Consider the following 13,903-nt stretch of genomic DNA (forward strand, 5'->3'; position numbering starts at 1 on the left):
CTCTGCCCCCTCCCCAGCTCTCCTCCCCCTCCCCCTTTATCCTGGTGTTGAGATGCCATGCAGAGAGCGAAGGAGGCTTCCAGCTTGGAAATATGCCCCCTTTGGGAAGGAGATGGGCTAGTCACCCAGGTCAGAAGCGCTCTTTCTCGCTCCCCCCCTGCAATACCTGAGCCCTGCTTCTCTCGGGGTGGGGGGGTCCCGCGATCCAGCTCAGGATGACGCGACAGGCTCTCCAGCTGCTCGCCAAGGCATCTCGTTTCAAGGAAGCCGGGGGTATTTGAGGGTCTCTCCCCCCCGCTTCTCTCTCCTTTATCTGGCACGACTTTTGGCCGGCTGCATCAGGGACACCTCCGATCGGATGAAGGTACGGCGATCTCGGTATTCTGGGCCGGCCGGGGGGGTGGTGGTGGTGGTGGGGGGGAGGGCGTAATGAAACAGTTTCTGCATCAGATTTCTTCCTCTCCATCCTGATCGTGTCTGGGGTGCCGGGGGGGAGGGGGGTTATGCATGCAAGAGAGATTGTGGGGAGGGGGTTTGGCACACGAAGCCGGGATCTCGCCGGAAAGGGGGTTCTCTGTGCGTGTCTCCAAAGGCAGCTCTTGGAGCTGCGCGAGGCCGAAGAGCCGGAGCTGGCCGTGTGAACGTCGACCCCAGGACCCAAGCGAGCTGGCGTGTGCGCAAAGAGCACGGTTGTGCCATCCGTCCTCCGTTCCGAACGCACGTGTGAACGGTCCTTTTCCCCTCCCCCTTTCCCTGTGTTGTGCCTAATTCCGCGTCCCTACATACATACACGCGTGTGACTTTTGCACAGCGCCGTGGTAAGATTCCTGCCTCCGTGTTTCCGGAGTGTCTCTGCGCGGGGTGGCGCACGCTCCAGACTCTCGTCTGGGCTCGTGTGCACGCCGCGGCTCGCGTGTGCGGCTGGTGGCTCTGGATCTTTGGAGCATCTCCCTGCCTGCCTGCGTTGTGGCGCATGGCGAAGTGGAGCCGAGCGTGTGGGGCTCCCTAGCTGGCTTGCCTTGGGTCTTCCCGTGTGTGTGTGTGTCAAGAGGGGGGGGGGGGTCGGCAGGCACCAGTCCCCATCACGTAGAGAGACAACCCCAGAAACTGCAGAGCGGAGAAGGAGAGACAAGCCAGGAGAGCCCCGTTGGGTGGCTGGAGTCCGCTAAGAAAGGTAAGGCGGGGCGGCGGGGGGGAGGGGGGTGTTAGGGATTTGGGATTGGGGGTTGCATTTCGACAGGCTGCTTGTGTTGCAAAGGCGGGCTAGTCGTCGTCGTCGTCCCCCCCAATTTCGTACAGAGAGCTACTCGCCACCCGTCGGGGGGACGCCTCTGCAACCCCTTTCTCTTCTTTTCCCCGCCCCCACCCTTGCACGACTCTGGCCCCCTCCTGGAAAGCGGGGGTGGGAGAAGAGAGAAAGAGAGACCCCAGCGGGAGCTGCCCGCACGCCGGAACCGGAGGATCGGGAGCGGCGAGGCTGCGGCAAAGCATTGCGGTGGAGGGCCCCGAGGGGGGGGGGGGCAGAGGGAGCCCGCCCGCCTGTGGGGTAGAGGGAACAAAGGGCCCCGACTGCAAGAACCTCCCGGAATCCCCAGTTCCGCGGACTCTTTGGCCTCCACCCTGGAGGAAGTAGCTTGCTTGCCCCCTCTTGTCTCTGAGGCCTCCCGTCCAGGACACCCCACCCCCCTCCGCCTGTCTCCTTGCAAGTCCTAAGAACATCAGAAGAGCCCTGCTGGATCAGACCAGGCAGGGGACCATCCAGTCCAGCCTCCTGTCTCATCCAGGCTTCCTCCCTTGGCAGCCGCGCCTCTTCCTGCTGCCTGGTCCATCCTGCCTGCCTGCCTCCCCTCCCCTTAGCTTCTTCTGCTTCCCACCTTGACCCTTCTTCAGCATCTTCAGCCGTCCTCCTACTCTGCCTGGCATCAGCTCTTACCTGCCCACCTGCACTCACTGCTCCTTCCAAGTGCCCACCTAGCATTTTGACCTTCTCTCCCACCCCCACTGTTGCCTATTCCCCTCCTGGGTTCAACAGCCTCTCTGCTGCTCCCTGGTCTCCCTCCTCCAGTTCCTGCTTCCTTCCATCAAACTGTCCATTTGACATCTTCCTTGGCTCATCTCACCTTCCCCTCCCCACCCCTCCTTTGGCCCTTCCCCAACCTCCTTCAAACTCTCCTTGGCCTTTTCCCTCCTGTTTGCCCCCTCTCCCATTTTCATTCTTAAAGGCTCTTGCTGTTCATCTCTATTGTTCTCCTTGGCAGCTTCTGGATCTTTTTATTCCTTGGGCAACTCTCTTTCTTTCTTTCACTCACCCACACCCACCAAACTGGAGAGGGGGAATATTTTAAATAACCACAAAAGGGTGGTGGTGGTGTGGGGGGAGAGCGATCAATGGACTCATCAATCCAGCGTCAGCCAGCCTTGCGGGGTGGAAAGACATGTAGAGTCTGAGTCTGGAGCTGGATTCAGCCCTAGGTGTGTAGGAAAGATTTGCAATTTCCATTTCCTGTGGCGATGCAGGGGCTCCGGGAAAATTATATAAGCTTCTGCATGGGGGAAAAAAAAGTTGGTGGACAGTTAGGTGATGTCACTCTAGTGAATTATGATTTTGTTTTGCACTACCAATTAAGGTGTCCTCTTGAGATGGTGGGTGTATCGGCACCCTGCCCACAATTGTTGTATTTCATTTTATTCTTGCAGAACTAACTGTGCTGATTTATATAGGGACTAATTGTTTCCTCATGTCGCATCATTTTGTTTTGTTTTTTAGCATAAACATAAACAAAAGTGACAGGCATGTGTCGGTGGCTGGTATAGAACTTGGAATCAATAGAGTACAGCATGCATTTGCAGTGCTCATTGTATAAGGGTGGGCGGCCTGTCTTTTCTCTCTGGATCTGTGCCTTACTTTCTTTTGCTTGCATCCTTGCATTTTTTCACTAGACTCCCCCTCCCCCCGCACAGCTTCCAAAGACGTGATCTAAATCTTTCAGACGGTATATAAATGGACAGTATTTGAAATGCTAAACATACATGGAACTGTAAATGCTACTTCGGTGATTTTAATTTTGTTTGGAACGCATGTTATAGCCAAAGCAGAGAAATGCACTGGTTCTGTGTATAATTTGTGTGTGTATGCGTACATGACAGAGAATGGACAGAGAATTGATCATTTCGAATGCAAGGTACATCGGTGCCCTATTTGAATTGCTGCAATGTTTTTTGTGGTCTTGTCATGCTCTAGCTGTCCTTGCTTGGCAACACTAGCTCTGTGTATAGTTTTCACCTAATTTTTTTTAAAGGAAAGAAAATTAGAATGATGACAACTGAAATGTATTCTTTTTGTTCTTCTTTTGTAGATTTTTTCTGTCTTTGTTCAGGAGCAATAGCTTTGATTGCCGATCGTAAGAAGATGCTTCTGTGGTTCTTTCTGGTTTTGTCCAGCCCAGCTTCCTGTACAGATCCGGAGACTGACTCATCTGTGGAAATTTGCAATGTTTGCTCCTGCGTGTCGGTGGAGAATGTACTTTATGTCAACTGTGAAAAGGTTGCGGTCTACAGACCAAACCAGCTGAAACCACCTTGGTCTAATTTCTATCACCTCAATTTTCAGAACAACCTCCTGATCATCCTCTACCCAAATACATTTCTGAACTTCACTCACGCTGTATCTCTCCAGCTGGGTAACAATAAATTGCAGAACATTGAAGGAGGAGCGTTCCTGGGTCTCAGTGCATTAAAACAGTTGCACTTGAACAACAATGAATTAAAGGTCCTCCGGGCTGACACTTTCTTTGGCATTGAGAACTTGGAGTATCTCCAAGCTGACTACAATTTAATCAAATATATTGAACGGGGATCCTTCAACAAGCTTCACAAGCTGAAAGTCCTCATCCTTAATGACAATCTGATTTCTTTCCTTCCTGACAATATTTTCCGTTTTGCTTCTCTCACCCACCTGGATATACGTGGGAATAGAATACAGAAGCTGCCATACATTGGGGTTCTGGAGCACATTGGGCGCATCGTCGAACTGCAGCTGGAAGACAACCCTTGGAATTGCACTTGTGATCTCCTGCCCCTGAAAGCGTGGCTGGAGAACATGCCCTATAACATCTACATTGGAGAAGCCATCTGCGAGATGCCCAGTGATTTGTATGGGAGGCTTTTGAAGGAAACCAACAAACAAGAGTTGTGCTCCATGGGGACGGGGAGTGATTTCGATGTGCGCATTCTGCCTCCGTCACAGCAGGAACCTGGTTACAGCACACCTAATGGCCACACGACACAAACGTCAATGCACCGATTGGTCACCAAGCCTCCCAAAACAACAAACCCTTCCAAGATCTCGGGAATTGTAGCAGGCAAATCACTGTCTAACCGGACTCTCAGTCAAATAGTGTACTTTCAAACCAGAGCACCTCTGACTCCTTGTCCACATCCTTGTGTTTGTAAAACACATCCTTCAGATTTGGGATTAAGTGTCAGTTGTCAAGAGAGAAATATCCAGTCATTGGCTGAACTTGTCCCCAAGCCATTGAATGCTAAGAAACTGCACGTGAGTGGCAATTATATTAAGAATGTGGAAGTTTCCGATTTTGCTGAGTTTGACGGGTTGGATTTACTCCATCTAGGCAGCAATCGGATTGTTACCATCAGAGAGGAAGTTTTCCGCAATCTGACAAATTTGCGGAGATTGTACCTCAATGGCAATCAGATTGAAAGGCTGAGTCCTGAAATGTTTGCTGGCCTGCATAATCTTCAGTACCTGTATTTGGAATACAATGTCATCAGGGAAATTTTAGGTGGCACTTTTGACTTGATGCCAAACTTGCAGCTCCTGTACTTGAACAACAATCTCTTGCGAAGTCTGCCGGCCTACATTTTTGCTGGGGCACCGCTCGCACGGCTCAACTTGAGGAACAATCACTTTATGTACCTGCCCGTAAGTGGCGTCCTTGATCAGCTGAAATCTTTGACGCAGATTGATTTGGAAGGGAATCCGTGGGACTGCACGTGTGACTTGGTGGCTTTGAAACTCTGGTTGGAAAAACTGAATGAAGGCATTGTGGTGAAGGAGTTAAAGTGTGAGACCCCAGTGCAGTTTGCAAACATTGAACTGAAGTCACTCAAAAATGAAATCTTATGTCCCAAACTATTAAACAAGCCATCTGCTGTTTTCACTAGCCCTGCACCTGCCATCTCATTTACCACACCGCTGGGGCCCATTCGGAGTCCTCCAGGTGGTCCAGTTCCTTTGTCGATCCTCATCTTAAGCATTTTGGTTGTGCTCATTTTAACAGTCTTTGTTGCTTTTTGTCTCCTCGTCTTTGTTCTTCGCCGTAACAAAAAACCGTCCTTGAAGCACGAAGGGCTCGGGAGCCAAGAGTGCAGCTCCATGCAACTGCAGCTGCGGAAACATGACCACATGTCCAACAAAAAGGACACTCTAGGTGCTGAGGCCTTCATCCCTCAGACCATTGAGCAGATGAGCAAAAGCCACTCCTGTGGCTTAAGGGAAACAGAAACTGGATTCATGTTTGCTGAACCACCAGGGCAGAAAGTCATCTTAAGAAATAACAGTGACAAGGATAAAGATTTGTTGCACCTGGATAGCAGGAAGAGACTTAGCACAATTGATGAACTGGATGAATTATTCCCGGGACGGGATTCTAATGTCTTTATTCAGAATTTTCTGGAAAGTAAAAAGGAATACAATAGTATAGGGGTCAGTGGATTTGAAATACGCTACCCAGAGAAACAACAAGACAGAAAAAGTAAGAAATCTTTAATAGGTGGCAATCACAGTAAAATTGTAGTGGAGCAAAGAAAGAGTGAATATTTTGAACTCAAAGCGAAACTTCAGGGCTCTCCAGACTACTTACAAGTTCTTGAGGAGCAAACAGCTTTGAATAAAATGTAGGGGTCCCTGCAATCTTATTTCCTACCGAGGACATTTATTTAATGATGCAAGTGCCTTTTGTTGACTTTTAATTTCCAAATATGATATTCTACCGGTATAGGCATAGAGGCAGGCAATCCAGGGGTGTTTAATAAAACTCTTGCTCCAAATAGATTTTATTTCATGAAACTTTTGCCCTGTGGAATTCCTGTAAGGAATGTTGCAGACTCTCTTGCCAAAAAAAAAAAAAAAGTTGCTTTACACACATATTACACTGAATTTAACCTCAAGAGGCATATATGTTTTCTACCCTAACTGCAAAACTTTCATCTCCTTGTGATTTGTTAAAACAAATGCACGAGAAACAACAACAACAAAAAGAGAGGAAAGAAACCGGTCCTGGTGATTGTTCTTCAGTGGCATCATCCATCTTGCACGTGGATTAAAGTTGGAGGAGGAACTGATGTCAGTCTATCCCTTTGGTCTGTGGTGTTGTTAAACGGCACTGTTTTAGAGATTACTTGAAAAGTTTTTTTTGTTTTAAAAAAAAGCATGCAAAAGAGAGAACATTCGATAGTATGTGTAAAATTGGTTGCCTTTATGGCCTGCATCTTGAAACCGCTGGATTTATAATGTTAAATTGTGCAGAAATCTTTTGTTTCAGAAATACGACACGTTGCATCCTTACCAATCCAAATTGGACCATCTGACACATACCATGAATCGGCGTAATGGAGCCAACCAACCCACAACAGCATCGAAATGCAACACAAACAGGATTCACAACAGTTGGGAGTAAATACTTGACGTGAGACTAAAATTCAGCTTCTCAACCCGTTTAACCATTCTCAGTGACATGCGACTCCTTTCAACCCCCAAAAGGTTGTCCAGAATTTTCAAAAAATTGCTTACTGTGTGAGCGTTTCAGAAATTATTTTTGTAATATAATTCATATTTATGAAATACTTTGTATACTAAATAGGGAAAAAATTATGTACTCGATATGTATTTAAATATGCCTGATTTGTTTTCCTGGTCACAAAGATGCATTAATCATTCAGTATAATTTAAAAAAAATGAGAACAATATACCAAACGGAAACTATTGATGAAATGTATAGATTTATTCAAGAGTCAGTGTGATCAGAACTAAGAATAATAATGATAATAATAAAATTATGTTCTGTACTACTTTTTGTGAAGTTAGCAGATGATCTTATTTGAGATGTGCTACTTCTATGGTGCATTTGCTTTCACTAGATCCATGATTTGTTTGAACATTTTTATATTGTGTGCCAGGCCTTTTGGTTGCCGTTTGTAGCTTTGAATTGCTCGGGCTTTGTGCTTTACTTGACATGGGTTTTTAAAGTTAAAATATATACACAGAAATTTCCCCACTGAGGGTGTATTGCAAATTGCTCTTTAGGTATATCATCCATCACAAAAAGGATCGTTACGGTATTTTGTATGCTGTAAAGTACACCTTAGTGTGTGTTATTACAATTGCTGATCAACTGAGCTTGCACACATGGCATGTCATGGCCTGCCAGGTACTTGGCAGTCCAGCATGGCTAAAGTGGTTAAAGGATGGGACAAGGAACTAAGAAACCCAACTTTGAATCCTCACTCTGCTGTGGGAACTTGCTGGATATCCTTGGACCGGTAGCTCTGTCTCAGCTTATCCTAACTCTCAGGGTGGTGATATGGAGGGTAAAATAGAAGGGATGATGGTGTATGTTGTTTTCAGCATCCCTTGGGGAGTATAAGTAAATAATTTTTGCATCCCCACAGGCAGGCTCCATTCCTTCCATTGTACTCTTAATTATGGCCTGTATGAATGAATGTATAGATTTATTCAAGAGTCAGTGTGATCAGAACTGTGATCAGAAGTGTGATCAGAAGTGTAATTCTCATATCAGCAGCCACATAGCAGTTCAGCAGGCTATGAAGTATAGAACCAATGCATATTTGGTATCTGCTGTTTGGAAGCTATGCTCTTTGGCTTATCTGCGCAGTAGTCTCAGGTGTCGTGGTTGCCAAGTCGATGAAGCAGTAAAATTGTTCCTGGATTAACCCACTTGGTATGGAGGTGGGGAAATCACATGATTGAATACTGGGTGGTGGGGGATCTCCTTGCTGATTTTTAAAGAAAATACTTAGGGTTGGAAAATTCTTAAGAGCTTTGGAACTGGAGTCTTGGGAAAGCAAAGTTTGGGGAAGAGAGCAGTCTCAGTGGGCATAATGCCGCACAGTGTCCCCCTCCAAAGCAACCATTTGGTCCACACAAATGAACCTGTGTCATCTGGAGATCAGTTATAATTCTGGGAGATCTCCAGGCCTAACCTGGAGGTTGGCAATATTATGCAGAGAGAAGCTGTACCCTGTCCTCTCCTCCCTGTCCCAATTCTAAATTTCTATGCACAGCATTTTGTTCCCTCTATGCAATCTGTTAACTACCATCTGACAGAGCAGATTCCAGGAACGGTTTTATCATCTTGCCTGCTTTTTTGTGTGAACGAGGCCCCAAGCACAAGTCAAATGTTCTCTTTGGGGAATGGCTGATGTTGAAAATTGTAGCCATGTGAACAGTTAAATATCCTTCCTTTGTAGAACTATAAGTAACAGAACAGAAAGCAATGATCACAGCATCTCCTTGGTATCCAGTAATAGAGGAGTGGTTACTTATGCAAATTAATAGATGCCTGATGGGAAGAGCACTTTTTGATAGTTACGGCTTCGTGGCTGTGATTTTCCAGTGGGGGAAAAATATTGATGTTTTAAGCAGACTTCATGTCCTTCCAGAAGTAGACAACTTTTCTGAGAAAATGTCTGGTTTTTTTTAGCTAAAACAGATGAGTCAAGTATAAACACAGGAAGAATGTTCATATTTACGGATCCTGCTGGCCAGCAAAGACCCTGGAAGGATGGTTGCTCTTTTGGAGCAATGGCTGTCTTAAACACCTCTTGCAGTGTATTTGTCTTGGCTTTTCAAATGTTGTAGTCCAGGCTGTGCAAGTTGATATTTTGAAGGTCAAATGAGACAAGATACTAAGGAAAGATATATGAACAGGTCTCTGATGCATTTTTAATGATTGACAGATTTAGTACGGATTTTTTTACATTCCACTCTTTCTTCAAGGAGCTTAAAACAGTTGACATGTTTCTCCTCTCCTCCATTTTATTCTTACAACAACACACTGAGGTAAGAGATGGAGTGAGAATAGTTGGTAATCTTAGGTAATCTGATGAGTTTCCCAAGGAGTAGGGATGTTTTCCTCTCTAACCAATAAATCACAATGACTAGCACTGAGGAAGTCCTCAAAGGGGTTGTGGCTCATTGATAGAGCATTGGCTTTGTATGCAGAAGGTTCCAGGTTCAATACCTGGCATATCCAGTTAAAAGGATCAGATAGCAGGTCATGTGAAACACCTTTACAAGCCAGTGCCAATCAGAATAGACAGGAATGATTTTGATAGGCCAAGGTTTTCAGTATGAGGCAGTCTTGTGTGTGCGTGTGCATCCTGAAGCAGGGGTTCACGGTTTGTTGTGCCACTTCACTCCCTTGCTTTGACTGCTGTTTTGCACTGTAGAAGAAAGATACAGGACACTTGTTCTAGCCATAACAGATCAGAAAAAACAGTGCTTGCAGAAAGGGTTATGTCCTCTTCCTTCATACTATAAACCTGGTTCAAATCAGATCCTCCAAACCCCTCCCCCCCCAATGTTTGCTGTTTAGCTGGAGATTCATGTAGAGATGGTCCGCTGATGGACACAGGAAGTTGACTTACACTGTCTTACACTGAATCAGACTTTGGGTCCAATTTCTACATTCAGGGAGTTATTTTGCATGGAGGAGCGTTCAGTCACTTGAAGCCTCACAAGAAGTCTGAAGTGTCCATATAACTGAGCTATTGTCTCATTCACCATTTGTTCGAACTGGACAACTGGATGATTCTGCTGTGTGAGAGAATAAGGTGGACAAGCTGAGGTCTTGTGAGGAATCGCAGGAGGAAGAAAAATTATACCACCCTACCCTTCAAAAGTCCCCTCTTCATGTTTTTATAAGCCGTTAGGGGCATGATTCAACTGTTTTTACTCCCTTTAAACTCAGCTGTTTTCAACATCTCATCCTTTTCTAAGCTGCTTTATTTCTCATCAGGGAATTGTGTTTTTTTTTTTCTCTTTTGGTTAATTTTCAAAGTCATACTTTTCTTCTGGAGTCCCCTGAGTAGGTAGGGACATCTACCTTGACTTAAATGGCCTAGTTTTGTGGATTTCTTAGGCAAGCTATTTTGCTATAATGATAAATCATCTGTTTCTTCTCCATGTGTTGGTGGAGCACCTGAATCAGCCCCCATGATATTCAGTTCAAGACACTGAATCTTGAAGAAAAGCCAGTTCTGTGGCATCAGTTCATCCATGTACCTCTGAGAAAGCATGTGTTGAGAACCTGACAGTGCCATCCTAAACAGAGTTCCCTGTTTATTGCAACTAAAGGGTGCAACTCTGTTTAGGAGATCATTGTAAGTGGTGTAAATATGTGTGTAAACCATCCATCAAACAGGTGTTTTACCAGTGCATAGGAGTATATATGCCCAATGGTAAAACACTACACAAAAGTAAAGTATGACCATATTAAATGTACTGATTAGCAGATTTCCCTTCTTTTCCTTCATTAGTTTGGATGTTATCGCTGTTGCCTTTTACTCTTTCTTGGAAGATTTCTAATATTATTTCTGGGATTTCTGTCAGATATTTTTGATCCTTTGCCACCCCCTCCCACCACACACAATTATGCATTATAAATCTGAACATAATACAGTACTGTAAGAATCCTGTTGCACAGGTCAAGATTCTTTGGGTACGTTACTAATCTGGTCATGTGCAGCGTTAAGATACTGGACAAAAAAATTCTTGAAGCCATTGTATAGATAATCATGTCAAGGTTGCTTGAGGATGGGGAAAGGCAAATGGCACATAGTGCTCTATATAATAACTGGGAATTAAAAAGGAAATCCATGGAAAATTCTTAATGTGTCAGTGTTGCATTAGGGACAAGGGTTTGTAAGCAATGGGATCCAATCAAAGAGCAGTCCTCACAGAGCAAGACTTCTCTGCTATGCTCAGATCAGTCACAAAGTTTCAGGGGATGGGGGAGCACTGGTCCCAAAGGCACAGCAGAGGGGGCAAAGTAGGGGGTCTAAAGTGGAAGGAGTCCATTTCCAATTTCTGCCTTTCTGTCTTTGGAATTGAGTGGCTGGGCACAAGCCAAAGTTAGTCATTCTTTGTCATTTGCAAGTAGCAGTTTGCTGGCACATGACCACCCAGCTTGTGTGAAAAAAATGCCAGCTATCCAGGAGGTGGTGCCACCTCATACCTTGTGTCCACCATGTGTCTGGGCCCATTAGCCTCTTCGGCATGGAGGATTTTAGGATGTATGGACCCTACCCCATAGTAGCCCTCCAATCATGCACTACTTCACACATATTTGCATTTCTTGTTGTCAGACTAGTGCTAGCACTTAATAAATCTGCAACAGTATGAATGCATAATACAAACATAGTGTGCATGTTGGTAATATAAAAGTGCTGTCTCTAATTTCAGATCAATGGTGGAAATGTTTACTGGAACCAGAAAATTGGTTTGGGGACAAAATATGTTTTCTTGTCCTTTTTCTTCATTTTGGGTTGTTTTGTTTTAATTTGAGAGGGTAAGGGAGGGGGAATGTTGTATAATGAAGATGGGAGTCAAATGATGAAATCATAAAAAAAACCAGTTTAAATTATTAGGAAAATCACTCAGAAGACAACAGTCCCTCAATCGACATGAAAGCTCTGATATCAAACATGAATAGATCTGGTAGGCTAATGATTCCATCTGAAAATCTATCACTTGTTTGCCTGATATTCTTTTATTGATACCTGCTGTTTTTTCTCCATTGATTTCAATTGATCTTGATTTCAGCTTTGTAGATGATCTCCATATATAATTGCTTGTTTTATTTCTTCCTTGTAGGATCAATATGAAACAAAAATCAATTAGGTCGTAATAGAAAATGTACATGAATCCAAAACATAAATTCCAAGCAGCAAATCTGCTGGCATAAACTAGAAAATATTGGAGCTCTATCAGCTCTTTTCACCATGATCAACCACTAATTTCAAAGCTTTCAAATGTCCTGTAAAAATTATTTCTGTGGCTATTCCTGTCAGAGAGCTGGCATTTAATCGAAGGCAGAGGAGCAAAGTCTCACTGGGCTTACCTAGTCTAGCACTCAGTGTTCAACTCTAGCCCACCAAAAGCCTCTCCTTGTCTGCCCCTGGTGTCTATACTAAGATATACTGTGATTGTTTCTAGATGTAGAAGTTCCATTTAGCTTTGGATGGATCTGTCTACTATGAATTCTGTCTAATGTTCTTTTGAAATCACCAAAGTCAGCAGCATATTTTTGGACAGGGAGTTCCATAAGTTAATGTTCACTGGGTGGAAAGGTATTTTATTTTGTATAGTTTTTCCACCCGTTTAACCTACTATCCTAATCGCCAAGTTCTGTTTAATAAAGAAAATGGTGACACATTATGTTTTATTTAATCAGTCCATACATCTATAATTTTAAACTCATAATCCCCCTGCCTTAGTTAGTGATATTTCTGCAGAAGTTTTAGATGTTTTTCAGAGAAAAAGGGCTCAAATTCTTGATCATTTTGGCTGCCCTTTTCTATACCATTTCCAGCTTTGTGATATTATTTTTGTTTGAAGATTAGAAGAACTGAACACTGACAGCAAAGAGCCATTTTCTATCTTGCATTTTGAACTAGAGTTGTGTTCCTGTAATTTAACAATATAAAAGATGAGGTATTTTTATGTTATTGTTCCCCACTTTGCACAAAAAAAATACTTAGGGATTTCAAAATAAAACATATTGTCAATGCAAAAGGTGAAGATGCATAAAATTGTGTAAGGCTCTGAAATTGTATTCTGTGGCTTTTTTTTGTAGATATGAAATCAAATGATGGAGAAGTCACCATAGAAAGCTGAAGGTGGGACACAGGTTGTTGAAAACTTACAATTTATCTGTAGTGGCTTCATCTCAGGAATCTTAGTCTTGCATAGCTGTTGATAGTTTTGTAGTTCCGGAAATACCTGTAGAAATAGCTTGCACAAACACTCCTGCACTCAAGGGTACCACCTCTTTTACGGCCTCTTTCACCACTGCACTCAAGGGTACCATCGCCAAGCCTACTCATAATGTCTCCTCTGACATTCTAGTCCACCTGCAATGGAAGATGTGGATGTATAGATTCAAATATTTTTATAAAACTCTCAGAGAAGGCAGTACATTCAGCCAGTAGTATACCTTCACATATGAACTTTGGGCCAACTGCTCTGCCAAATGTGAGATTTTTTCGAAGAGGATCCTTTTGCATGTGTGAAAGCTAATTTAGAAAGGTGATCTGTTCAAGGGTTACTTGGTAAATATTATGAAATTCAGACCAGTTGTAGTGCACAATCTAGTGTACAGTGTAGAGATTAGGGTTAAAGTGAATATTTGCTGGGTTTGAGATCTGCTTCAAAATTAGAACATTGATGCAGCAAAACTAATGACCAAGATGCTCTCTGTTACTTCTTTTGACACAGTTTTTCTGCTTTATCCTTACTCCTCTTGGCCTCATTTGTCTCACTGCCCTTGGCTTCTTTTGCCCTCACTTTCACTTAATCTGATTGGCTGTGGCATGGCATCAACTTCTAGTGAGTTCACTTACTTTTCACTTCATGGATGATATTCATGACTTAGTTCTGTGAGACTGCACAAATCAGTCATTTGAACATATGTAGCAAAACTTCCACCATTTGCATCACAATCAATTCTTGTGGCTGATGCTTCTGCTAGAAGCCTAACTTTAATGGAGTATAATGCCATAGAGTCCATCTTCCAAAGAGGCTATTTTCTCCAGGTGAGCTGTTGCCTGCAGATCAGTTGTAACAGTGGGAGAACTCCTGCCA

At 44.0% G+C, this 13,903-nt stretch overlaps 2 protein-coding genes across 5 annotated transcripts in view; one reads left to right on the forward strand and one right to left on the reverse strand.

Moving 5' to 3' along the window:
* LOC125442413 overlaps nucleotides 1-525 on the reverse strand; it is a 61,216-nt gene extending 60,691 nt beyond the window's left edge. The window contains exon 1 of the mRNA XM_048513740.1: nucleotides 167-525. Coding sequence (XP_048369697.1) covers nucleotides 167-466 — 300 coding nt within the window. The 5' untranslated portion in view covers nucleotides 467-525. The remainder of the gene's footprint in view (nucleotides 1-166) is intronic.
* Nucleotides 262-7,089, forward strand: SLITRK4 (SLIT and NTRK like family member 4). 4 transcript variants are annotated; one of them, XM_048513736.1, is made up of 2 exons: nucleotides 262-364; nucleotides 3,357-7,089. In XM_048513736.1, the coding sequence occupies exon 2, from the start codon at nucleotides 3,410-3,412 to the stop codon at nucleotides 5,918-5,920; it is 2,511 nt and encodes an 836-aa protein (XP_048369693.1). In that variant the 5' UTR covers nucleotides 262-364; nucleotides 3,357-3,409; the 3' UTR covers nucleotides 5,921-7,089. The 4 variants fall into 4 exon arrangements, with proteins under 4 accessions (XP_048369693.1, XP_048369695.1, XP_048369694.1 ...); XM_048513738.1 differs by lacking the exon at nucleotides 262-364 and adding an exon at nucleotides 932-1,174; XM_048513737.1 differs by lacking the exon at nucleotides 262-364 and adding an exon at nucleotides 2,204-2,472.
* The last annotated feature ends 6,814 nt before the right edge of the window (nucleotides 7,090-13,903 follow it).

Source organism: Sphaerodactylus townsendi, linkage group LG13 (assembly GCF_021028975.2).
Source record: "Sphaerodactylus townsendi isolate TG3544 linkage group LG13, MPM_Stown_v2.3, whole genome shotgun sequence".
NCBI classification, from domain to species: domain Eukaryota; kingdom Metazoa; phylum Chordata; class Lepidosauria; order Squamata; family Sphaerodactylidae; genus Sphaerodactylus; species Sphaerodactylus townsendi.